Genomic DNA, 26,821 nt, shown 5'->3' on the forward strand with positions numbered 1-26,821 from the left:
AGTATGTTGAAGAAATATCTGTATTCCCATATTCACAAAATCCTAAGTGTCCATCAACAGATGAACAAAGAAAATAGTTTGTGTACATCACACACACACATTATTTAGCTTCAAAAAAGGCAACAAACCTGTTTTTTGTGACTACATGGATGAACCTGGATAATGATGAAGTGAAATAAGCCAGGCACTGAAGAAAAAACCACATTCTCCCTTACATGTGGAATCTAAAAACCCCAACCACCAGCTCTGGAGATGTTGGTCAAAGGCTATAAAATTTCAGTTAGAAAGGATGGTGACTAGTTATTAACAATGTATCCTTGAAAAGCACTAAGGTTGTAGCCATACAAAGTGGCACACACCTGCAATCTTAACTACCTAGGGATGGCCAATCAAGGCCAGGTTGGCAAATAATCTAGACCCTGTCTCAAAATAAGGAGCTGGGAATGTAACTCAGAAGTAGAGTATTCCTGGATGAAAAAAAGAAAGCAGCATTGTGGGAAGGAGGGGGATCAAGGACTGAGGTTTTAAGTGTTCTTACCATTAAAATAGTGAAATAATGTATATGCTAATTAGCTTGATTTAGCCATTCTAAAATGTACACATATATCAAAGCATCATGTTGTACATGACAAATATATAATTTGCCATTACAAATTAATTAATTAGAGGGGGCTAAGCACAATGGTCACACCTTTAATCCCATTGACTCAGGAGACTGAAACAGGAGGACCAAGAGTTCAAAACCAGCCTCAGCAAAAACAAGGCTCTAAGCAACTCAGCAAGACCCTATCTCTAAATAAAATTCAAAATAGGGCTGGGGATGTGGCTCAATGCCCCTGAGTTCAATCCCCATACCTCCCCCCAAAAAAATAATTAGAGGAGCTGGGGTTGCGGCTCATTGGCATAGCATTTGCCACAAAGGTGAGCACTGGGTTTGATTCTCAGCACTACATATAAATAAAAAACAACCGAAAATATTTTAAAAAGTAATTAGAAATAAAAAGGGGGAAAACTGGGTTTCTGCTACACAATGAAAACAAGGACAATTATGTCTAGGAGATTTGAGGAAGTGACTTGTTATTCTGTTTTATTTTTGTGGCACTGAGGATTGAACCTAGAGGGGTTCTTCCATTGAGCTACATCTCTAGCCCTTATTATTTTTTGAGGACATCCTTAACCTGCGGAGGCTGGCCTTGAACTTGCAATCCTCCTGTCTCACTCTCAAATTGCTGGGACTACAGGTATGTACAATGATGCCCAGTTCCCTATCAAGCCCTTTATGAGAGTACCTAATACGATTCATAAGGGCAGAGGCCTCATGAATGAATCCCCCTGTAAAGACTGCACATCTTAATACTGTTGCAGTGGAAACTGAGTTTCAGCATGAGTTTTGTAGGGGACCCCATCATTTGAGTGGACAGCATTGAGGCTGGAATGTACCTAACACTTGTCTAGCATGTACAAGGCCCTGGGTTCTGCCGCAGTCTGGCTGGGCACAATTCAGGAGCCATTTGTCAAAAGAAACGAACTTTTAGAACCACACACGCCAAACAAAACAACTCCTCAGGAAAAACCTTCAGAGCCCAACTGCCACCACAGGCTTCCCACAAGCCTCTCTACCTCCCCCACTCCTCCTGCTCTTGAGGCCGACTGGCTGGGTTGTGTGGGCGGAGCCAAAAAGTCCCCCAATGAGCAGCTCCGTAGTCTGAAAGGGCGGGGAAACAGCCCAATGAGCATCACCGCAGAGGAGCCAATCAGCTAGAAGTTGCTGGGGCCGCTGTGAGCCAATCATCAGCTGGCAGTCTGAAAGTTTGCTGGGGCCCCTTCGGCTGTGGCTCTCAACAGGGTTCAATACCTACCATCACCAAAACAGAGGGGGGGGGATGGGAAGAGGTAAGCACAGAGTCTACCTTATTAAATGGTAGCTTGTCATTTCATTCATTCATTGATCCCAGGGATTGCACTCAGAGGTGCTTTACCATTGAGCCACATCCCCAGCCCTTTTTATTTTTTAAGACAGGGTCTAAGTAGCTTAGGGCCTCTCTCTAAATTCCTAAGGCTGATTTTGAATTTGCACTCCTCCTGCCTCAGCCTTCTGTGTTGCTGGGATTACAGGCATGCTCTACCACACCCAAAAGTAGCTAGTTATTTTTAAAAAGTTACAGATTTTTAAAAATTTACGCAGGGGGAAATCAGAGTTAATTTGAGTTTAGAACACAAAATGCGTGACATAAAGTATTCTATTTTGCTAGAGGATGTTTCCAAATTCGGTTTTGCAGTGCAAAAGAAAATAACATAAGAATTCACATAGCCCAGCCAGGCACAGTGGCATACACTTACAATCCCAGTAACACGGGAGGCCAGACTCAGCAATTTAGCAAGGCCCTAAACAATTTAGCAAAACCCTGTCTCAAAAGAAAAAATTAAAAAAGCACCCTTGTGTTCAATCCCCATTACCAAAAACAAAGAATTCACACAGTCATATAAGCAAACAAACAGAACAACAAAAAACAAACAAACAACCGGACCAGTTGAATAGAAGCACAATTATTTCCGGCACTGAGACCGAAGAGAAATATCTCCTATAGGTTTCCATAAGAAAGATATGGGGTATTACAATAAAGTCCATATTTTTGTAGTAAAAATATCTTTAGGCTTTTGTACAATTTCACAATGTTTCTAAAAGTGAGCAAATAAGACAATGTAGTCCATGTATGTATCTTTGATGGTGTAATAGAATCTAAGACAACTTAGCCTTTAGGAAAGTTACCACAGATTGTTGAGAGCCACAGCCAAAGGGGCCCCAGCAAACTTCTAGCTGCCAGCTGATGATTGGCTCACAGCCAGCCCCAGCAAACTTCTAGCTGCCAACTGATTGGCTCCTCTGCTGTGATGCTCATTGGGCTGTTTCCCCGCCCTTTCAGACCACGGAGCTACTCATTGGGGGATTTTTTGGCTCCGCACACGTGACCCAGCTAATCGGCCTAAAGAGCATAGTGTGTGTGTGTGTGTGTGTGTGTGTGTGTGTGTGTGTGTGTGTGTGTGTATGCACACACATGTGTGTGTTTGGAGGCGGCAGGGGCATCTGTTCTTTATTCTTACAAGATCAAAAAAATTCCTTCATAATGAGCATATAAAAATAAAAATTTATTCTTTCAGCTATACTTCATTTTTATGGAAAAAAAACTTGAAAACAGCAACTAGTTTCAGTTAACTGAAATAAAGATCTTTCTGTTTGAAAAGAATACAACACAAACGATATAAAATAACTTTTATTTACATAATTTATATCTATAGAACATAACTGCTTTCTTTAGAACAAGAAAATTTACATATGACAGATATTGCTTTTTTTGTCAACAACTTCTTCAAGCGGTAGTATACATGGTTGCGTCTTTTTAAAATAATATGCTGGTAAACAATGGATATTAATATTTTTATCGGTGCCTCAGTCATTTACCAACAATTAGGCTTTGAAGCCATCATGTTGATCACATGCTAAGATGTAAGTGTTTAGGAGGAAAAGTCAAGAAAAGAAAAGAAAAGGCTTTTAATCACATCTCCTTCAAGATTTATAAAATAAATTTTTTGCAACACCTTTACATCAATCAGACTTAACACAGATCATTCCATCTTGTAAGGTAAGTACAGTGATTAAACTTCTCTTTATCAAGATAAGTTTTAAGACTATAACAGTAGGATAATTTGTTAACTGACTTGATTCTCTATACAATGAATGCCCTATATTTGTTATTGTTTTACAATAAGAAATTATCATCCATAAAACTGGTTTATTGTAGATGTTAGCAAAGTTAAAAAATAAATATTCTACAGGGATAAATTATAATTTAGTCATGGCAATCTAATACCCAAACTAAGACTAATTAAGAATTTCAGAATGAGTTTTGTTTGGTTTGGTTTTTGAGATAGGTTCTCACCATGTTGTCCCTGATGGGATCAAATTCACCATACTCCTGCCTCAGCATCTCAAGTACCTGGGATTACAGACATGTGTCACTGTACTCAGTACAATATGAGATTTTTTAAAATTTACATAAATAGGTTATTAAAATAGCAATGAGATTTACTACCATGATTTTGTGACATTAATCAATAAAATAAATAAATGCATACTTATATAGAGAATTTCCACTCAGATTTACAGATCTTAATTCACGAGAAAAAGTTAAATTGTAAATTTCTCTGTAAGGCAATAAATAGAAGATGCTCTAATAGCAAGTTCCAATAAATTGGCATCACTGTTAAACTTGCTAAGCCATTATCCTCTTTTTAAGAAACTTGAAAACTGGCCACTATTTTTTCAATATACAAAACCCTAAAATTATCTAGACTTTAAAATATTTTCCCAATTGAAATACTGATCATTTCATAATGCAATCAACACAGTTTTAACTTATAGGCACAACTCATAACTCCAATGACAAATAACTTATACATACAGATATCAGCACCTTAAGGTAAGAAAACTATTGTTTAATGTAGGGTTAAACTAAAAACAATCCAGCCATGGCCCTTCATTCAAGTACTGTCTGTGGCAGAGTTGCATAGCTGCCACACAGACCAGCTGGCCTGCAAACTCAAAAATATTTTGCAGAAGTTTATAACTCCAGAGCTAATACATAATGTCCAGCTAGGAGGCTTTTCAAATAAAATCAGAATAAATCTGCTCTTTGAGAAATTTAATTTGAAACAGGAAAGGTTTGTTCAGGTAGAATGAATGGAAATATCAATCTCAAAATTAAAAATACTTACATTCATATTGATGACAATTACTGACCTTATAAAATCTTAAAATCTTGTTCTTATTTTGTTTTTAACATCACATTTATGTTCTGTGGTACATGTTCTTTAAACAGGGGTTGGGGGAGGAGCTATCAAGAAACCTTTTTTTTAAGGAGTGTATGTAAAGGAGACTGAGTTTTTTTGATACCAGGGATTGGACCCAGAGGTGCTTAACCACTGAGCCACATCCCTAGCCCTTTTTTTAAAATTTTTGACAGGGTCTCACTAAGTTGCTTAGAGCCTCACTAAACTGTAGAAACTGGCTTTGAACTAATGATCCTCCTGCCTCAGCCTCCTGAGCTGCTGGGATTACAGGCGTGTGCCACTGTGCCCCACAGAAGACTGAGTTTTGTGTGAGAATTTGTCTCCTAAGTGAAGTTGAGTTTTTTCTCTCCCTGAAAATCCTGAGATTACCATGAAATAAGAAAAATAAAAATTCACAGTACAAAGTCAATATACTAAACTATGAGGAAAAAAAGCATTTAAACCATACATACTACCCAAACATTTTCAGTTATATCATTTTAAAATCTACAAATAAAGAGGGAAAGGAGACAAACATAAAATTTAATGCCTTCTTTACCCACAATCTGAGGGGTGCATATAATTAAAACTGAGTATGCTTTTAAATAAAAATTTAAAAATAAATAAGCTTTGATGTATCAACCTTATAAATAGTAAATTTAAATACTAGTTCTTCAATTAGGACTAATGGTATATCACCATGAATTAGAAAAATACATATTTTTGAGTGAGTCAGATACACAACTGATAATAGAAAAGTTTTTTAACTTTACCATACAAGTGGACAATTTGCTTTCATATACTTGGAGGTAACTGAAAGAGCCTTCATCATCCCTCCCAAAGGAAAATAAAAACAAAAACCTTTACAAAAGAAGTTCACTGAATGTTAAATACAATCAACCTCCAATGTCGGCACTGATTTATACAGCCATTAATCCACAATATTCCCAATGTCCATGTGTGCTCAAAACAGGAAGTGTCAAAATGTAAACAAGAGTTGTTATTTCTGAGAAAGCAGTCTTAATTGCTTGGTATTTCCAAAATGCTGAATCAATCAGAACCAAAGGAACCTCAACAATGTTTTCCATTAATTATAAAAGCTTTAACTTGAGCTCATTAGATGTTCAAACTTGACCTAAAGAAAAATAAACAGTGATGCTTTTTTCTAAATGCTGCTTTGCTGATGTAATTGATTCTGGAAATTCCAATACTTAAAAAAAGAAAAAAAGAAGAAGAAACCCAAAAGACTGTTTCATTCTGTTTCATCTACTTCAATGAAGATATCACTGAAGAAATATTCAGAGACTGTGGTTGGCTCCTGATCAGGTGCCCGGTGTTGGCCACTTTTATGTTCTTCTTTCAGTAAGGGCTGATCACAAGAAACCTAAAAAGGTAATAAAAATAAATACGCAATACAACATTTACATATCTCTAGTGAGTACTTGTCTAGTGTGCACAAAGGCCCCGAGTTTGATCTCCAGCATCACGGGGGGCGGGGGGGGGGGGGAAGTAATTCTAAACACAACAGAGTTTTAACAGTAAGGTAATTTGTTACATCAGCTATAACAATAAAATTGGACACATCCTAAATATACAACACTTCGACATGATTTGGCAAATTATAAGATGCTCAAGATCCATTTCTTCATCTTAACTCTCAAGAAAAAGTTGTAAGAACACAGAAAAATATAACATTGTTGAATCAGTAAATGACACTTCAATTACTGATGTAACAACAGATAGACCCATAAAACAGAAAAGCACCCAAAGGCATCACAAATCAGAGATCTTATCAAACACTTATAAATCTATAAAAAATTAAGATAGCATAGTATTGGCACAGGAATACATATAGATCAATAAAACAGAAGATTAGAAATAACATGGAAATTTATTATCTGATGAAAATTATATTTTGAAGAACAAATGAGAAAAGTTAAGATTATTCAGGGAGCTGATTTTGGAGAGCTGTATAACCACTACAGGATGAAAAACCAGTCAGACTTATATTTTATCAACATAAATTCTAGATTAATCCAAAGACCTAAATGTAAAAATATTAATTAAAACAACCACAAAAAAATGTACTATAATATGCCATAGTAAAATACTTATAATCCTGGTTTGGGAGGGGAGTGATATCTTTTTAAATGACCTGAAAGTCAGAAGCCATAAAAGAAACAATTGATAAATTCATCTACACAAAAGCTAACAGATGGGAATAAAAGACAAAGGGCATGTGCAAAAAAAAAAATGCAATCTATATCACCAAAGGGCATTTTCCTCCCTAATAAGAACTTCTACAAATCAGTATGAAAAGATAAATAATTTTTTTAATGTCAAATTATATTAATATATGTGTTACTGAAAATAAAGCATGAGCGGGGTATAGTGGCAAACACTTATAAACCTAGCTACTTGGGAGACTGAGGCTACTTGGAGGATCACAAGTTTAGGGTCAGCCTGAACAAAATAAAATAAAAAGGGGCAGGGGGTATAGCTTAGTGGTAGAGCACTAGCCTATATGCATAAGGCCCTAGGTTCAATCCCCAATACCACACACACACACACAAAAAAAAATCACATAGAAACTAATAAAATCCATATGGAGAACAATCAGGCAGTACCTATCAAAGGAATAATCATTCCTTTTAATATTAAATCAATTCTATTGCTAGGAATTAAACCAATGGGTATATGTGCAAAAATGAGTCATTTTTAAGTTAAGCTATTACAACATTGCTTAAAATAACAAATAATTAAGAACAACCTAAATGTCTAAGAATACTAGACTATGATTATTATAAGATACAACCAAATAATGGAATACCATATAGTCATTAAAAACAATGAGGGTACTCTTGGACACTTATCCCTAAAAAATAAAAATTAATGTTTATATGGAACATACACATGAATGATCATAACAATTTTGCTCATAATAGCAAAAATTCAAAACAACTCAGATGTCCTTTAATGGCTGAATGAACAAGTAAAACTGTGGTACATTTATAGTAGGGAATATTATTCAGCAACAAAAAGATCAACAAAATATTGATACATAAAACCACTTGGAAGAGGGCTGGGGATGTGGCTCAAGCGGTAGCGCGCTCGCCTGACATGCGTGCGGCCCGGGTTCGATCCTCAGCACCACATACCAACGAAGATGTTGTGTCCGCCGAGAACTAAAAAATAAATATTAAAAATTCTCTCTCTCTCTCTCTCTCCTCTCTCTCTCTTTAAAAAAAAAAAAAAAAAAAATTTGGAAGAATCTCCAGGAAACTTCTAAATGAAAAAAGCCATCTTAAATGTATGATTCCATTTATGTAACATTCTTTTTTTTTGTTTAAATATATATATATATTTTAGTTGTAGGTGAATATATAGAATTTTTATTTCATTTTTACGTGGTGCTGAGGATTGAACCCAGTGCTTCACACATGCTGGGCCAGCACTCTACCACTGAGCCAGAACCCCAGCGCCATTTATGTAACATTCTTGAAATGATAAATTCAATGGTGAACAACTTGCCAGCAGTTAAGAAGGGAGTGGATGTGTAACTGATGTGAATCTGCAATATGTATACGGTGTAAAAATGGGAGTTCATAATCCGTTTGAATCAAATGTATGAAATATGTCAAGAGCTTTGTAATGTTTTGAACAACTAATAAAAAAAAAAAAAAAAAAAAAGGGGGAGTGGAGGGCTGGGGATACTGCTCAGTTGGTAGAGTGCTTTCCTAGCATGCACAAGTCCCTGGGTTCAATCCCCAGCACAAAAAACAAACAAACAAACCAAAAAAAAAAAAAAAATGGGTGGGGTGGGTGGGGAGTGGAAATGAAAAAGAAGTAGGTGCATCTTAAAGGGGTATTATACAAAGGACACTTGCAGTGATAGAGAACTGTTCTGCATTCTGATTGGAGCAATGTCAATATCCTGGTTACAATATTGGAACATATTTTGCAAAACATTACTAATGGGGGAAAATAGATAAAGGAAGATGGAACTCCTCTGTATTACTTACAACTAACTACATGTGAAACTACAATTATTTTAAAATGAAAAATTCAAATTAAGGAAGATAGAGACAGAGAAGAAGCTCTTCACTATTCTCCAAAGGTTTCTAAGACATACTGTTACGTTAAAAAAAGTAGGATATAGACAGATGTGTTGGTAGTCCAAGGTACTTGGGAGGTACTTGAGGCAGGATCAAAAGTTTGAGGCCAGCCTCAGCAACTTAGCAAGACTCTATCTCAAAATAAAAAGTAATAAGGGGGAAAAAAAAAATAAGAGGGCTGTGGTTGTGGCTCAGTGATGGAGCACTTGCCTAGCATGTGTAAGGCACTGGGTTCGATCTTTAGCACCACATAAAAATAAACAAACAGGGGCTGGGGTTGTGGCTCAATGGTAGAGTGCTTGAAACGTGTAAATCTTGAAACATGGATAAAATATTACTTAATTCAAAACAAAATGTAATTGAGATTCTTGCCTCATATTATATACTAAGTTGCCTAGGCTGTCCTTGAACTTGCAATTCTGCCTCAGCCTCCCATGTAGCTGGGATTACAGGAATGTACCACTGGGCCTGGATGAACACAGTCAAAATTTTAAAACTGATTACTGAAAAATTTAAAGCTCTGGAGAAATATTTCTTAAATAATAAGCTAACGCAGCAAAAAAAAAATCAACAAAAAATACAAAAGAAAATTCTAGTAAATATATGGGGAAAAAATCAAGTCATTAGTAACTAAAGAAATGCCAATTAAAACAATAAAACAGTGAAAATTATATTTTCACCTCTCCATCATTATATTTAATAGAAAAAAATTTTGAAGTGTTTTTACTATCTAACACTGGCAAGGATATGATTAAACTGGCACTGCCTTACTGCTAATAATTATAGCTGTTCTATAAAATAATTTGGCAATGATAATCAAGATTCACAAGGTTCACAATTTTTTTTTTTTTAAGAGAGAGTGAGAGGAGAGAGAGAGAGAGAGAGAATTTTTATTGTTTTATTGTTTAGTTCTTGGCGGACACAACATCTTTGTTGTATGTGGTGCTGAGGATCGAACCCAGGCCGCACGCATGTCAGGCGAGCGCGCTACCGCTTGAGCCACATCCCCAGCCCAAGGTTCACAAATTTTTGCCATTAGACAGTTACAGGATACAAAGAAATGAAACACTAATTCTAGTTTTAAGGTTCTAGTTTATCCTTGTGGGTGTCAGGACATTTGTCCTAAGGCAAACAAAATGCAAGCACTGCTTCATTTTGCTTCCACAAATCAGAAGCAATTGGGTAAAAGAAATGGCAATTAAGTGTCTATTTATGGTTCTGAACTAAACTAGGTGTAACTTCGTAATCCAATACCTTATTTTTTCCAGGATAGAGGGTTTGATAGGGGAGAAAACTGATGTGAATTGTTCTGAAATAATTTTTGATACCCAAATGAAAACAAAAGTACCATATTTTTCCCGAGTCTAATATTCAACTCATTTTATTATACAAACAATAAAATATGATAGTTATCACATACCTGAGCTGATGAACTGTCAATATTCTCTGACTGAGTATTAGTAGCAACACTTGGAGATGGAAGCAGATCAGAGGACTCTTGATTTTTTTTCTCTCCTTCACTAAGTGGATTAGATTGTTTCAAATTCCTCCTCGATACAGGTATAAGAGGTTTTACGCGCTTCTTACTATGGACGTGAGTAGGTTCATCAGATTCCAAATTATTCTTTGAGCATATTAAAGATAAAAATCCCAGGGGTCTTCTGCCACGCCTAGAAATGCAAATGTAAAGATATTCATGAATATCCAAGGAAGACATATTCTTAATGCTATCTTCTTTCTACTAATGCTAAAATGGCACACTCACTATGTACTGGTGTCACTAAGCCATAACATACATCTCTGACAGAATCAAGGCTTACTCTAGAGTAGAGCTTCCCATGTTGAAAAGTTCATATCAATCACCTGGCAACATGATTAAAGTGAAAATTCTGACTGAAATGCTAGTGTGACCTGAGTCCTGCATTTCTAACAAGTTCTCAAATATGACCATACTTAAGAGAAGCAAGGCTCTGAAACAGGAGTCAGCAAATGATGGTCCAATCATACGATTGTGTAAGTAAGTTTTACTGAAACAGCCATGTGCATTTGTCTATGGTTGCTTTTGGGGTTTTTAAAAATATATTTAGTTGTAGATGGATACAGTAACTTTAGTTAGTTTGTTTACTTATTTTTATGTGGGTCTGGGGGTCAAATCCAGTGCCTTATATGTGCTAGGCAAATGCTTTGCCACTGAGCTACAGCCCCATATGGTTGCTTTTGTATTGTAACTGCAAAGCTAAGCTGAGTAGCTTCAAGAGAAACTATATCGTCCACAAAGCCTAGAATATGTACTATATGACCTTTTATATAACAAGCTTACTGCCCTCTGTTCTAGAACACTGCTTCTCTCAGCTTGTTTTAATCCAAACCCCCCATTCTATTTTCAGTACTACTCTAAAGACAGAAAATATATCACTGAGCTTTACTTTCTATATAGTTTAGATAATACAGACAACAGATTTATTAAATAAGCATTTTAAAGACATGTCCTTTCCCCTTAGTGGAGGCTAGTATATGTTGCCTCCCTTCCACTCACCATGTAAATTTTTTCTCCTTTTTTTTTCTTTTTGGCAACAGTGAGGATTAAATGCAGGTCCTCATGGATGCTAGGAAGCACTCTACCACTGAGCTACATCCCCAGCCCCATATAAATGTTTTGAATGCTGCTGACAAACCAATAATTGTTGATAACCTAGAAGACTCACTTTTAGAGTATGAGAAAAAACAATGTGGGAGAAGTTGGCTTTGGGCTTAAATTTAACTCTTAGTCTTATAGAAAGCAAGCCATGGTTTAATATGAGATAAGGAAAATGAGATAAGGAAAGAAAATGAAAGATTATTTGGGAATTCAATAAAACAACTTTCAGCAATACCTCTGTACCAATTCTATGTCTCTTATCATCAATGTGTGCATTAGCAACTACATATGGCAGAATGCATAATGACCTAAACAATAACCACAATCTGGGGAAAAATGTGTGCCATATATCTAAAAAAAGTCAAAGATGCTCTTCTTTATATTACTGATAGAGAACATGTTTTTAAAACATCAACTTTTGTATTGAATTTCTTCTCTATATTCGTGTTATAGCTATAGGTTTTATTTTTTCAGAGGGGTAACGGAATATTTATTAAAGATTTGCACATGATACCTGGACAGTGGAGTTTTTGAAGGTGCCACTCTGCTACCCATTTGTTCAGATGTAGAAGCAGAATCTGTTCCTTTTTCTTTATCAGATACAACCATCTCATCCTGAGGCAACTGAGGCATATTCTTTTCTATACACATATCTCTTATTCTACCAACAGACCTAGACCCTATATTCTGAGAAGTTGTTTCAAGTTTCTCTTTTTGAGGTTCTGGAGTTGCTTGTGTGCATCCTGAGGTAGGGAAAATACCTCGTTCCTTGTAAGAGTCCCCTTCAAAAAAAGAGAACAAATGGTAAGTATGTATATTAAAATTAATACTTATATTTTAACTGCAATATTTGAGGGGAAAAACCATGGTATCTTATAACAAACCTCATCTAATAAGAGAAGCCTAAATTATAATTAGTGGAGTTACTTGGAAAATTAAAAATAACTGAGTAAAAGTTAATAGTAACACCTTTGACAAAAATAGTGGTATTACTATAAAAAGTTTTTTTCCAAAAATATATCTTGAACTATCAAAATGAAAGGACGATCACTTTAAAATAATCTAAGACTCTTTAAACTATAGAAGCTAAACCAACCCAAAATATAGGTGGTCACTTGGGTATCTGTAGTCTAGTGGAAGAGAAAACCCCACAGGTTCTTAAACACTCAGGTTAGCTTTAAAGAGTTTTATTTTCCTAAATAGTAGATAAAACCCAAAGCAGCAGTTAGTTAGAAATGAGAAATTTCTTGTTAAACAACAACAACAACAAAAAAATTTCCCTTTAGATAGCTATTTCTAAGGCTCAGTTCCCAGTGAGAATGTCCTAGGCTCCCTGAAAAAAGAATGAAGTTGGTAAGTATACCTACCTTTAAAAAACAAAACAAAACATGATTAAGGATGGCATATGAGGGGCTGGGATTGTGGCTCAGAGGGAGAGCGTTCACCTCGCATTCGTGAGGCACTGGGTTCGATCCTCAGCACCACATAAAAAATAAAATATTTTGTCCACCTATAACTTAAAAAAATTTTTAAAAAAGGATGGCATATCACTATATCATTAACACTTAGAGTGTTGTGATCTGTTAACACTTTTATCAGAGAGGAGGAAATAAATGAAACAGATATTAGAACATTTCTAAAAGCTGGAAACCGTAACCAGATTACAGTTTCACAATTAAAGTTGGACAATTAAGATTAAGCCAATGACATTGTTATTATCTTGTAAGTGTCTTTAAAAAGCCAGAACCAGGTCTTGGGGAGCAGCCCAGTAGTAGAGCACTTAGTTAGCATGAATGAGGCCTTGGTTTTGATCCCCAGCACCATACAACAAACAAAAACCTCAAATCATTAAACCCTTCTTTTCGAATTCTAACTCTACAAAGATGCCACCATTAATAATTTTTTTTAATTCTTGAGAATTAAATTTTTAAAAAAGTTCTTAACCATTACCATAGTTCAGCAATGGCTTAACAGGCCTAAGAAATGGTAAGTCTCAAAGAAATGAGGAATAATAAAAATTCAGGGCAAAGTTAAGGAGTTATAAGTACAACTGCATTCATACTACTCAGTTAATTCCTAAAATGTAGTTACTGAGCTTTTACAAAAAATCTTTGTACAGTCATTATGTTTTTCCATTAATTACAAGATGAAAGGAGCTTATTTTGGCTATCAATATGCCAAATCCAATGTCTTAATAGGAGAGTAAATACTGACAATAAAATTAAGGTTCTTTAAAAAAAAAAAGTGAGCAAGAGTGCTTCAAGCTCAAAATGTGTGGGAAATAATCAGGGGTACTTAGCAATGTGATCATGTTAAAATTTATTTCACTCACCTGTTTCCTCAAAAACATTTAATTTCTCTGAACACACCTGTTTTAAGAAAATTTACAAAAAAATTTAGAAATCTATTTGTCAAATAAAATTCCCTCCCTCCATTCCCTTCTTTCCTTTCTATAAAGAAGGCATGTATCATACTCCCAGGAAGCTCTAGAGTCACTAATGTTTTATAGAAATTCTAGCAAACATTTCTGGAAATGATTTGGCAACTGTTAAACTGGTACACAGGAGAGGGAAAGCTGCCAAATGCCTCTTATCTCAAGCATAATATCGACACCAACCAAACATCACACTTAAATGTCAAGTGCAATAGTATAATTGTGTGTGTATGGTGCTGGAGGTTGAACCCAGGACCTAGTACATGCTAAGCAGGTGTTCCACCACTGAGCTACACTCCAACCCCTCAAATCAAATACTACAAGTAGCACATCAATAGACTAGCAAATATATAATAATCAAATAGTTTGTTTCAGGAATGTAAAGATGATTCAACATTAGAAATCTAATATAATTCAATAGACCTAAGGAGAAAAAGCATTTATTAACAGTATTATTCATTCCTGAAAAAAGTAAATAAAATGTACTAGATATGTTTTCTTTTTTTTCCTTTCTTTTTCTTTCTTTTTTTTAAATATAGATGGGGTCTCGCTATCTTGCCCAGGCTAGTCCTAACTTGTGGGCTCAAATGATGCTTTTGCCTCAACCTTCCTTCCTTCTTTTCTCTCTGGTACTGGGGATTGAACCCACAGCGCTTACCCATTAAGCCACATTCCTAGCTCCTTATTTTATTTTGAGACAGAGTCCTGCTAAATTGCTGGCTTTGAACTTGAGATTCTCCTGTCTCAGACTCCTGAGCTGCTAGGATTACAAGCATGCACTACCACACCTAGTAACATTTTCTTAATGCCATAAAATATAACCATTGAAAGGTGAAAGCTGGCATCCCACTTAATAGGAAGTATCCTCATTAATCAGGAATAAGAAAAAGATGTCAACTTTGGGATTACTTTTTTAACATTATTTTTTACTTATATCAGTCATTACAAATAAAACAGAAAAAAATTAGGAGTATAAAAAGTAGAATTGAAATTCCAATTGCAGATGAGATGCCTGTTAACCTACAAAACCTCAAATCAACTGAATGCACATGAGGAAATTCAGAAAGTTCTCTTAATTAGAGAGAAAAGAGAGTGATTGAGCTCAATGATAAAAACAATATGATTAAATTCTCAAGGATAACATAATAAGAAATGTATGAATTCTATAAGAGCTTAAAATAAAATTGAAAAGACACATAGCAACACTTAAATGGAAAGACATTATGTTTTTGGATTGGAAGATTCATTATTATAATTATATTGTCAATTTTCCTTATGTTCATCTGATGAATTAATTAATAATTAACTCTAATTAAGAGAACTTTCTGAATAAAATTAATGCAAATTTTAAAGACTTCAACAAACTAATACTAAAATCCATATAAATTTAAGAACATAAGCAGTAATGAGAAGTCTGAAAAAAGAATAAAAGTATATGTTATTAGAGGAGAGACTATTCCTATAAAATATTAAAGCACAAAGTTACAATACTTAAAATAGTATGAGATTGTCCCTGGAAGATCAGGTAAATCCACATTAAAAAAGTCCAGGAAGATATACAAATATATATGGAGATGATAACTGAAAAAAGTATAGTTTTCATCAATGGAAAAAAGATGAATTATTCAACATATGGTGTTAGAACAATTGAAAAGGCATCATGGAAAACTTAAGTTGGCCCTATTCTTTACACCAAAATAAACTCTACATAAGTCAGTAATATTAGCTAGAAATTTTAAGACTCAAAGGATTTCCCAGAAGCCACACATGAAAAGATTGATGTTTGCATGTCTTTTTTTGGGGGGGGGCTGGGGGGGGGCAGTGATTGAACCTAGGGGTGCTTAACCACTGAGCCACATCCCCAGCTCTTTTGTATTCTTAATTTTTTAAAAATAACTTTATTTTATTTATAATTTTTATGTGGTATTGAGGATCAAACCCAGTGCCTCACACATATTAGGTAAGTGCTCTACCACTGAGCTGCATCTCCAGCTGTTTTATATTTTATTAGAGAGAGGGTCTCACTGAGTTGCTTAGCGTCTCACTTTCGTTGAGGCTGGCTTTGAACTCACAATCCTCCTGCCTCAGCCTCCCGAGCTACTGGGATTACATCTGTGCACCATCACATCTAGCTGCATGTCTTTTTGAATGCACTCTATGTATTATTCTAGGATGTCTTTTTGAATGCACTCTATGTATTATTCTAGAATTCTGCATAAGAAATTCTTTTAATTGTTAAAGTACTGAAAACAAAAGTTAGAAAACAAAAATCACAAGTAAGCCAATAGACTATTTCTTACATATTCATAAATGTACAGTTATCATATTTTAGACCTATTATAATCTGGTAATGTTATTTCATAATGTTTTGTATTTGATAATATACTATGATCTTTTTCATGTCACTAACTATACTTTTAAAATCAAAACAGTCTCTGCAGGGAATGCTAATAAATTGCTGAAACTGGTGACTAGTACATGGGAATACATTATATTATACTGTCTATTTCTGTCTAGGTTTGAAAACTCTTCCATCAAAAAGTTAACCTTGAGCCAAGTGTGATGGCACATGCCTATAATCCCAGCAGCTCGGGAGGCTGAGGCAGAAAGATCCTGAGTTCAAAGCCAGCTTCAACAAAAGCGAGGAGTTAAGCAACTCAGTAAGACCCTGTCTCTAAATAAAATACAAAATAAGGCTGGGGTTGCAATTCAGTGGTTGAGTATCCCTGAGTGCAACCCCTGGTACAATAAAACAAAAAACAGTTAACCTTGGCAGGACTGGGTTGTGACTCAGTGGTAGAGCACTTGCCTAGCACTTGAGAGGCACTGGGTTTGGGTTTGATCCTTAGCACCACATAAAAATAAACAAATAAAATGCAGATGGCATGCTGTCCATATACAACTAAAACAAAATCTTTTTCATTAAAAAAAAAAAGAGTTACCTTTAATACTGTAAAAAGTTAAATAAATCTGCCTAAGAACACAGAGTCAAAAGATAAATGAGGGCTGGGGTTGTAGCTCAGTGGTAGAGCGACTGCTTCACATATATGAAGCCCTGGGTTTGATCCTCAACACCACATAAAAATAAATAAATAAAAATAAAGGTATTGTGTACACCTACAACTAAAAAAAATTTAAAATAAAAGATAAGTGACAAACTGGAGGTAAAAATTTGCTGCTCATTACCATATCTATCTCACAGAATTTTTCCAGATCTCTAAGAAAATAGCAACACTCTTTTAAAAAAATGTGTAAAGAATATAAATTCATTTCATAGTCAAAGAAACATAAATGGCTCTAAATCATATAAAACGATGTTCAATCTTACTCATTACAAGAGAAACTAAAACTATTCTGTGATACAATTTTTTTTACCTATCAAAAACATGAAAGTATACTTCCTCTGTATCTCATCTAAGAACTATTGGTCTTCAGCTCTCCCTTTGAAGAAATAGAATTTCAACTGATTTGCCATAGTATAGTTACAAATTATGAATAGTATTAGAAATAAAACAAGAGGATACTAGGAAACCTACAACATGATGACTAGTGATTAAATCTACATCATGGAGTTTGACTTTCTTGAGGCACTGATAACTGAGCTAGAGCAGTCTGCAATGTTTTACAAGGTAATGTTTCATATAGAAGGGACAGCAAACAAAATGCCTTGGGACACGAAGGATTATAGCACATTTAAAGGAATTGAAAGATGGCCAATGTGGCTAGAAAGTGAGATGAAAACTAGCACAAAATCAGACTAGAGACAGAAATGGGTAAAACTATCTACAGGGGCTCAGATGCTCTGGTTTTGTTCTAAGAGCAATGGAAAACTTTACACATTATGATGATATTACTATTATTTTATACATCAGAAAATCGATCCTGAGAGGTAAAGTATCTTATTTACAGTTCTATAGCTGTTGGGTGGCAGAGCTAAGATCCAGGTCTACATAATACTTTTGGCCTTTTTTTCAGCCTACATCACAGAACTGAGAGTAGTTTTCCCGATTAGGTCAACTGATTTTTACACTGAACTAATAAAAAAGTGATAATCCCAAACAGGCCTTATCTATTATTTATGATGATAAGTGTCTGAACTAAGTTTATGTATCTATAAAAGTTTTAAGAGCCAGAAGGAAAAAATAGAAACATGTCTCTTCCACTATAGCCATCGCACTTACCTAAAGAGTCTATCTTACCTCAGAAGTATATTGTTGACAACCATCTTCTGAAGTGAGAGACATTTTTTTGGCAGGAGAAACATGGTTGCTTTCATCAAGAGTGCAATGAGATCTCTTCCTAGATATAAGATCCAAATTAGCAGGAGGCTGTTCAGAAGCATCTCTTGCAGAATTAGATAAACACATGGCATCTTGACCAACTGAAGTTAGTGGTAAACGCTTACTGCATAGAAAAAAAATGCAGAGAAAAATCAATGAATCAAAAGTTATTTAATAATGTTAAAGACTGAGCTATTCCAATTAAATTTCTAATGAAACCAAATTCCAAATAAATAAATTCAAGATCACGATCATTAAGATTCTAGTTCTGAGCTGCATTCATACTTAAAGGCTCACAACCTAATCTCCCAATATTTAATTAAATCTGAAGTACATGTGTTCATGTCTTTAAACTTTTAATCTAAAATGTCCCTTCCTAATATAAATGGCTTCAATTTCTAATGCTACTTCATAAGTTTTCCAATGGTAATCAAAATACAGCTTAACAGTTCTACATGAAAGAATTAAGAGTATCAAGAATATATGAAACTGAGATGAGCATGGCAGCAGGCACCTATGATCCAAACTACTTGGGAGGCTGGGACATGATGATCACAAATTTAAGGCAAATTTGCCTGGGAAAATTAGTGAGTCTGTGTTTCAAAAAAAGGGTAAAGGGTATTCCTACGGGTGTAGCTCAGTGACACAGCACTACTCTAATGTGTGGGGGCCCTGGGTTCAATCCCCAGGACCACAAAAAATTTAAAAATCAAAAGTATTACTTCTCTGTACTATTTTTTCCCAACTTTCTGTGAATGTGTATTCAGTTATGTGTATATAACTATATTTGTAATAGATGTCACTATAATCTAGGCTACTAAATTTTTCGGTTGTCAAAACAAAATATTAATTTTCATTTAAATGGTACCTTCAACCTTCATCAACCACATTACTTTTTTTTTTTTTTCTTTCTCTAAGTTACCACATAATTTAAGATCTACACAAATTACTGGCAGGGACAAATTCATTCAATTAATACTATCAGATTCATAAAGCATCTTTCCCCCTAGAGGAAAGAGTTAACTCATTTCTTACCTCATATCGCCTATTTCTTCAGTATTAATGGATTTGACCAATATGGGTGCTGGTAGTAAAGGGTTTGGCATTAACTGAGCAGCATCCGTAAATTCTTCTGTAGCATTGGTTGGGATTTCTACCAGAGTTAAAATGAATGCTTGTTCATCCTCTCCATCTTGTACATCAGCAAACAGATTCACTATCGAAGTTGAAATGTTATTAATGAAAATCTAAACCATGAAATAATAAAAAAATCACTTATTTCATCTCTAAAAAGAGAGCCTCATGTCAACTTGTCATCAAGACTAAAAAACTCGGGGCTGGGGATGTGGCTCAAGCGGTAGCGCGTTCGTCTGGCATGCGTGCGACCCGGGTTCGATCCCCAGCACCACATACCAACAAAGATGTTATGTCCGCCGAGAACTAAAAAATAAAATATTAAAATTTCTCTCTCTCTCTCTCTCTCTCTCTCCCCCCTCTCTCACTCTCTCTTTAAAAAAAAAAAAAAAAAAAGACTAAAAAACTAAATTATACCCCCCAAGCATCACTACAAAAAATTGTCATGAATAGTACCAAACTATTGGGTAACAGGTTGCTGGATCTTTCTGGATAAATTACTTACTAACCAAAAGAATAATTTCACAAAGGGCACAGCCGGAAGAATTCATAATTCTGAATAACAAAAGTGACATACAAAATAGTTTATTTGTTGCCTAACTATAAACACTATAAACAAAAAAGAATTTGTGTTTTCCATAGTTAAATTTAAAAATCATATTAATTAATACTATGATACCTCACTGAAGCAGATTATTATACCTGTTAGGTCTTCAGAATTGATTACACTCTCTTGTTGGACTTCTGGAATACTGGTTGGTATACACTGCCATAAAAAAATAAAAGGAAAGAGTTAGGTTTTAAAAAGTTTCCCTGACAATGTGATACATAGTGAAGAGATAACTTCAAAATGCAATGACTTATCTTAAACATATACAATTTTTCCAGTTGAGACAATTTTTGAAGTGACATAATAGGGAGACTCAAATCCCTCAACCTCTTACTTCTCTGTAAGAGAATATCCTTGCTTTTATTAATAGATAGAAGATACAAACACACTATTTAGGGGTGACAGCTTGTGTTTGCAACTTACATGCTGCTTTTTTTGTTTTTTAAAGTACTAGGGCTTGAACCCAGGAGCCTGGTGCATGCTAGACCAAGTGCTCTACCACTGAGCTATATCCTTAGACCTTTTTATTTTTTATTTTGAAAGTAAATCTTACTAAGTTGCTGAGTGTCGTGCTAAACTGCTGGGGCTGCCCTTGATTTTGCGATCCTCCTGCCTCAGGCTCCCTAGTCACTCATAGGCTTGTGCCACCAACCCTGGTTCAAAAGCTTCAGTTTTTTAAAGTATTTATCTATAGAGATGGATAGCAAGACAGAGTAACAAATGAAGCCAAGTGTTAATAATTAATGAATCCAAGGGAAAAGTATGAGTTCTTTGTAAGATTCTTATAACTTTTCTTAGTTTCAAGTTATTTCAAAATAAAAGGCTACAATTTAAAAGTTGGAGGTGGGCACGAATCTCAACTATGGAAGGAGCCAAATTCCTTAGGGAGTCATCAAACTCCTTTTATGATTTGCCTGTAAGCTGCCTTCCAAACTTCTTCTCTAACCACTTTCTTCATTTATATTCACTCAGTGATTTGGGGGGTGGTTAGGGGGGACACTGGGGATTGAACTTAGGGGCATTTTACCACTGAGCTACATCCCCAGTCCTTTTATTTTTTTATTTTAAGGTAGGGTCTTGCTAAATTGCTGAGGCTGATCTCTAACTTACAATCCTGCTTCAGCCCCCCAAGATGCTAGAATTACAAAAGTGTGCCACCATACCCAGCCTCAAGTTGATTTTATGGGTTGGGGAGCATGGTGCTGTGGATTATACTCAGGGGTGCTTTACCACCATGAGTTATTTCCCTGGATCTTTATAATTTTTATTTTGACACAGATTCTTACTGAATTGCTGCGGCTGGCCTCAAACTTGTGATCCTCTTGCCTCTACCTCCCAAGTCCCTGGGATTATAGAAACATACCATGGTGCCAACCCAACTCAGTGATTTATAATCCTTGAACATGTCATACTGTTTCACATCTTATTTTTTTTACACGTGTTCTTCACCCTTTTATTGACCATTATACTCATTCTTCAAGATCAAGCATTCTCGCAATTAGGGAACTTTTAAAAGAAAATCTTATTGTCTGGGCCTCATTCCCAGAAATGAGATTGGTTTGACTGGGTGGAGGACAACTGGTACAGAGTCCTGTTCAAATCTCCAACAAAGTATCTTTCAAACCAAGCTTAATCATTCATTTAGTCAGCAGTTTCCTGAAGATTTATCTTCCAATACCTCACCGTACCTCAATCATACTTGCTCTGTTAATAAACTCCTCAGATCCAGGAGCTAAGAAACAAGAAATGAATTCTCTGTGTATGTTTATTTAATTTTTTCTTCACAACAATCCTGAGTAACAGCTCTATTACCTCTATGCTCCAGAGACTAAATACACTCTATTGAAATTCTACCACAGTAGAGTTTACGAAAGTAAAACTATAGGGAAAATGAATCAGTGACTATCTGGAGCTGGTAGGGAAGGAGAAGGGTGACTATAAAAGACAAGTGGGGAATAAGGATGATGGAACTGTTCACATACTGGTTACATGAGAACTTCTAAAACTAAAAAGGGTAAAGTTTATTACATGCAAATTATACTTCAATTTTTCAAATGGGAAAAACCCCTCCTACCCCTTCTTATAATCTGTTCTTTTACCTCTGGCACATGATGTTTGAGCACACTGTCTCCTTCTGTGTTCTTTCTCAGGGGCTCTTCAAAAGAACTCTCACCAAGATCCCTAGCCGAATCAAGGGTATGGGGTCCTTGCTCAGAGGAAACAACTGGAGTAACTGACACTATCTCAACCTCTTGAGATCTCTCCTCTTGATCTTCATTTCTGAAAGAGAGTTGTAGTATATGTTACCTGAAATCAGGCAAACCATCATGGGATTATTTTTAGAGATTGGTGTAATTAGATCATCCAATTTAATGATTTTCAAGATTTTAAAATATATTTGATGCAACAGAACTCCTCAAGCAAATTCTTACAGTTATAGCCTTTGGTTACAGCTGAAAGAGAATATGAACTGAATTTCAGACTCTATTTCCTCTTTTACCTTTCTGTTAAGTTTGCTTCTTGTGAAATACTGGTCCCTTTGATATCATGTACAGATGCCAATTTGTTCTGCTCCTTACTCTCTGTTGTTGTAACTTGCCCAAAGCTTTTCTCTCCCAATTCTGTTGCTTTGGAAGCATTTTTCTCAGTTTCTTAAATAAAAAAACACACGTAAGATACAGTTCAAAACAGAACAGCTAAAAATCTCCATATTAGAAACATTCTCTCTTTAACAATAGACCACTATGTAGTAACTCCTCCAAACTCTTCTTAATCCAAAAATCAACATGGCAGCAGAATGGTTCTGGCCAATGAGATTTCTGAATAGTAAACAGATGTTTAATGAATCTTGTACTGTAATACATTTCACTCCTGGCTGCCATAGCAATTGTGTCCCTACTTTATGGTAACAGTACTCTAGTACTATCATCAAAAATAATAGTGTTGTTAAAAACTCCCACCCAAAAGAGGTACAGAGTATAGATGAAGTCTGGCTAGGTCCACCTTAGGGGAGATTTTGGGAAGGGAGTTGTATGACAAAGATGTCATAAAGGAGAAGAAAATATTTCTAGATAAATAGAACAATTTGGTTCAACAGAGTGAAAATTTCTGGATACTGCTCAAGATAGAATAAGAATGAATTAACTAAGTGCATAAGAACATTGTACCACAGGCATTGCTGGATGAAAGGAAATCCCAGAAATCAGTGAGTCCGAAATAGGTAAAAGATAACGCTAACATCCAGATCTTCTAAACCTGAGATCAATATAATATAGGTAGCCTATTGTTTGCACTACTTTCCATGGTCTTAGTATTGCCATAGGGGGTGGGCCATTGGAAAGGAAGGGAGACAGAAAAGGAAGTGGACAAGCTTTCAACAGGTACATCACAATATAATAAGGTCACTTAAAAAATAAAAATTAAAAAATTAAATAGGGTGGTGTGTGATTATATCAAAAGATCTTTTCAATATATTAAACCTGAAAAATAAAAGATACTGAAACACAAAGAATTTTTTTTTTTTTTTTAAGACTTGGGAAATCAAATTCAGGGCCTTGTGGATGTTAAATATGTACTCTACCCTTGTGGTATACACACAGACCAAGAAGCCTTAATAATAAAAAGACAAATACTCAATTTAAAAATAAGCAGAGAACATCTCTTAGAAAGATATACATGACTAAGGATATAACCTGGTGGCAGAGCACTTGCCTAGCATGTGTGAGGCACTGGGTTGGATCTTCAACACCACATAAAAATAAATAAAGATATTGTGTTTATCTACAAATGAATAAAAATAAATAAAGCCATGCTGTTCATCTGTAACTACAATAAATAAATAAATAAATAAATAAGATTTTAAAAATGGGAGGGGTATACACAGAAGACACGTGGCAAAAAATTCGATAGTGCACCCAAAGTCCCCAGTTCCTGTTTTGAATCTACAAGTTCGGTTATTTTGTGTCCAGCCAGCCTGCGGCACTAGAGATTGAACCTGGGGGCCCTTAACTACTGAATCACATCCCCACCCCTTTTCAAAATTTTTATTCAGAGACAGGGTCTTGCTAAGTTACTTAGGGTCTTGATAAGTTGCTGAGACTGGCTTTGAATTCCTGATCTTTCTGCTCAGCCCCCACAGGCTGCTAGGATTTCAGGCATGGGCCACTGCCCATTAAGCTTTGGGTGCAATATAGAATTTTTTGCCACGTGTCTTCTGTGTATATACCTCCCATTTTTAAAAATCTTATTTATTTATTTATTTATTATAGTTACAGATGAACAGCATGGCTTTATTTATTCATTTGTAGATAAACACATCTCTTAGACACAATATCTTTATTCTATTTATTTATTTTTATGTGGTATTGAAGATCAAACCCAGTGCCTCACCCGTGCTAGGCAAGTACTCTGCCACCGAGTTATATCCTTAGTCATGTATATCTTTCTAAGAGACGTTTGAGTATTCATACACACACAGGTATACACACACACACACCAAAAAAAGAAAAAACCTGATTAGGCAAATACAACAAAATGATACCAATTACCGAAACCAGTTGGCAGATTTATTTTATAGCTCATGTGATATTTTGTATTTAAAAACAAAGTTAAAATAATTTTAACAAATCATCCCTTTGAAATACTAATATGATTTCTGTGTCAAAGCAATTTTATAGTTTGTAAATGAAAAATAAAATTTACCTCTTTGAATTTCTACTTCTTCCCCCTTTAAAACACAAAAACCGGGAACTTTCTGATGAGCATGAAACCTGTTGGTCCGTAAAACCTTCTCAAGATTTGGCTTTGGCTTGACAAATCTACTTCTCATTCTCAAATTATTGGTCACTTTAGAAGTTGTATTCCTAAAATGTACAAAGATAATAGAAATTTATGAATTACTAAAGAATTTTCTTACTCTCTCACACTGATTGCAGTTAACGCAATACCTTTCAGGTATCATGGTATATTTAAGTGTTCATTTCTTAATTCTAAAATTACTAATCTAATTACTACATTTACTGGAGGTCTTGAGAAGAAAACCTGTAGAACATATCTGTAGAACAGAGAATACATTTACATAAATCTTTTAAATTAAATCTTCAAAGACAGATAACACTGTTATAACTTTAATAAGTAAATCATTAAACTCTAGATCAACCAATTTGTAATTTAATTGGTGAGAAATTAACATTGTTACAAGCATTACTCAAATCTATTAACTAAATTTATGATGGCTTTAATAACATTTAATAATTGAATATAAAATAAACCTGGTCAATGTAGCATTCTTCTTGACTTCTTCCATTAAACCAACTTCTTCTCTAGTACTTTGTTCCTCCAGTACAATCTTGTTTTCTTCAAATGATGCAGGAGATGTACTAATGACAGGTGAAAAAACCTCCTGATATTCATGAACAATTTTGTGATTTACATTATCTGGGATAAAAGGAATATGACTTTTATCCTTTGAATGAACATCAGGAAACACACATACTCCTACTGCAGGAAAAAAATAGGAAATTAAAACTGACCCAGTATAAATAGATATCCAAGTGAAAATTAATTCTTCAACAATTAATAATTATACAATTCTACGTTATTATTAAAGATTGCTCTTTTTGGATCCAAACTTAAATTCATGATCTCATATTTCATTTTGGGGATTTGATCTGTAATGAGCTTAATAATTCTTATGACTAAAATTTTGTGCTACTGAAAGTAATGCATCCCCCCGCCTTTTTTATAAAATTAATGGCCTATATACTTGAAATTATTATTTTTTAATTTTTCTTTTTTAGTTGTAGTTATAGACTCAATACCTTTATTTTATTTATTTATTTTTATGTGATGCCGAGGATTGAACCCAGCGCCTCACACGTGCTAGACAAGAGCTCTACCACTGAGCCACAATCCCACCCCTGGTTTTTTAATTACTTCCAATGATTGCATAATGCCGAATGGATTTCAAGACAGGACTGCCTTCATTTATTAGCTTTTAAGATCTATATTTTATGTCTTCAAGATTTGTGACAAGCGTTACTATAATACTCTGTCATTGAGAATGAAGCTCTATAATATAGGGAAAACAAATAATACTTTCTTAATAAATATAGTGTAACAAGCATAAACATCTAACAACTAAAATGAATGGCAGATAAGTCATTAACAAAGTAATTACCAGAAACACAATTAGCATGATTTTTCACTTAATGTAGTTAAAGATAATCAATGGCAAAGACCATAACTTGTAAGTCCAGCTCAATATATTAAAAAAATCTAGATTGGCATTGTCTTTTGGCTTCTGTCCAAACTATCACAGGGCTGGAGATGTGGCTCAAGCAGTAGTGCGCTCGCCTGGCATGCGTGTGGCCCTGGTTCGATCCTTAGCACCACATACAAACAAAGATGTTGTGTCCGCCAAATACTAAAAAATAAATATTAAAAGATTCTCTCTCTCTCTCTCTAAAAAACAAAACAAAAAAAAACAAACAAAAACTATCACAACAATTTAAATTCTCTCAATGATTGTGAAAATCTTTTCAAGCAGCAAATCCTTTGCTAACGAGTATAAAGTGACAAAATAACCTCAATTAACCAATGATGCTTATGATGATAAACATAAGCCATTAGAGCAACTATTCAATGAATCCAAATTATTCTTTTCTTTTTGGTACCAAGGATTGAACCTAGCTAGGGATGCTTAACCACTAAGCCACATCCCTAGCCCTTTTAATTTTTTGAGACAAGGTCTCGATAAATTGCTTAAGGTCTCACTAAGTTGTT

The 26,821-nt window shown here is 35.0% G+C and overlaps 1 protein-coding gene across 10 annotated transcripts in view; it reads right to left on the bottom strand.

Annotated features, from left to right (window-relative positions):
* Positions 1-3,254: 3,254 nt before the first annotated feature.
* Positions 3,255-26,821, bottom strand: part of Bdp1 (BDP1 general transcription factor IIIB subunit) — a 100,797-nt gene continuing 77,230 nt past the window's right edge. For 8 of the 10 annotated variants that reach the window (XM_078043926.1, XM_078043939.1, XM_078043921.1 and 5 more), the window contains 11 exons: positions 25,309-25,537; positions 24,740-24,900; positions 22,539-22,689; positions 22,138-22,318; positions 20,131-20,194; positions 19,330-19,510; positions 18,214-18,418; positions 13,913-13,949; positions 12,095-12,362; positions 10,363-10,612; positions 3,255-6,211 (listed from right to left, as the gene is read on the bottom strand). In XM_078043926.1, coding sequence (XP_077900052.1) covers positions 6,080-6,211; positions 10,363-10,612; positions 12,095-12,362; positions 13,913-13,949; positions 18,214-18,418; positions 19,330-19,510; positions 20,131-20,194; positions 22,138-22,318; positions 22,539-22,689; positions 24,740-24,900; positions 25,309-25,537 — 1,859 coding nt within the window. In that variant the 3' untranslated portion in view covers positions 3,255-6,079. Of the gene's footprint in view, positions 6,212-10,362; positions 10,613-12,094; positions 12,363-13,912; positions 13,950-18,213; positions 18,419-19,329; positions 19,511-20,130; positions 20,195-22,137; positions 22,319-22,538; positions 22,690-24,739; positions 24,901-25,308; positions 25,538-26,821 lie in introns of those variants that run through there. The other 2 variants (XM_078043930.1, XM_078043945.1) reach the window with 2 other exon arrangements.

This window comes from Ictidomys tridecemlineatus, chromosome 1, assembly GCF_052094955.1.
Source record: "Ictidomys tridecemlineatus isolate mIctTri1 chromosome 1, mIctTri1.hap1, whole genome shotgun sequence".
Taxonomy (NCBI): Eukaryota; Metazoa; Chordata; class Mammalia; order Rodentia; family Sciuridae; genus Ictidomys; species Ictidomys tridecemlineatus.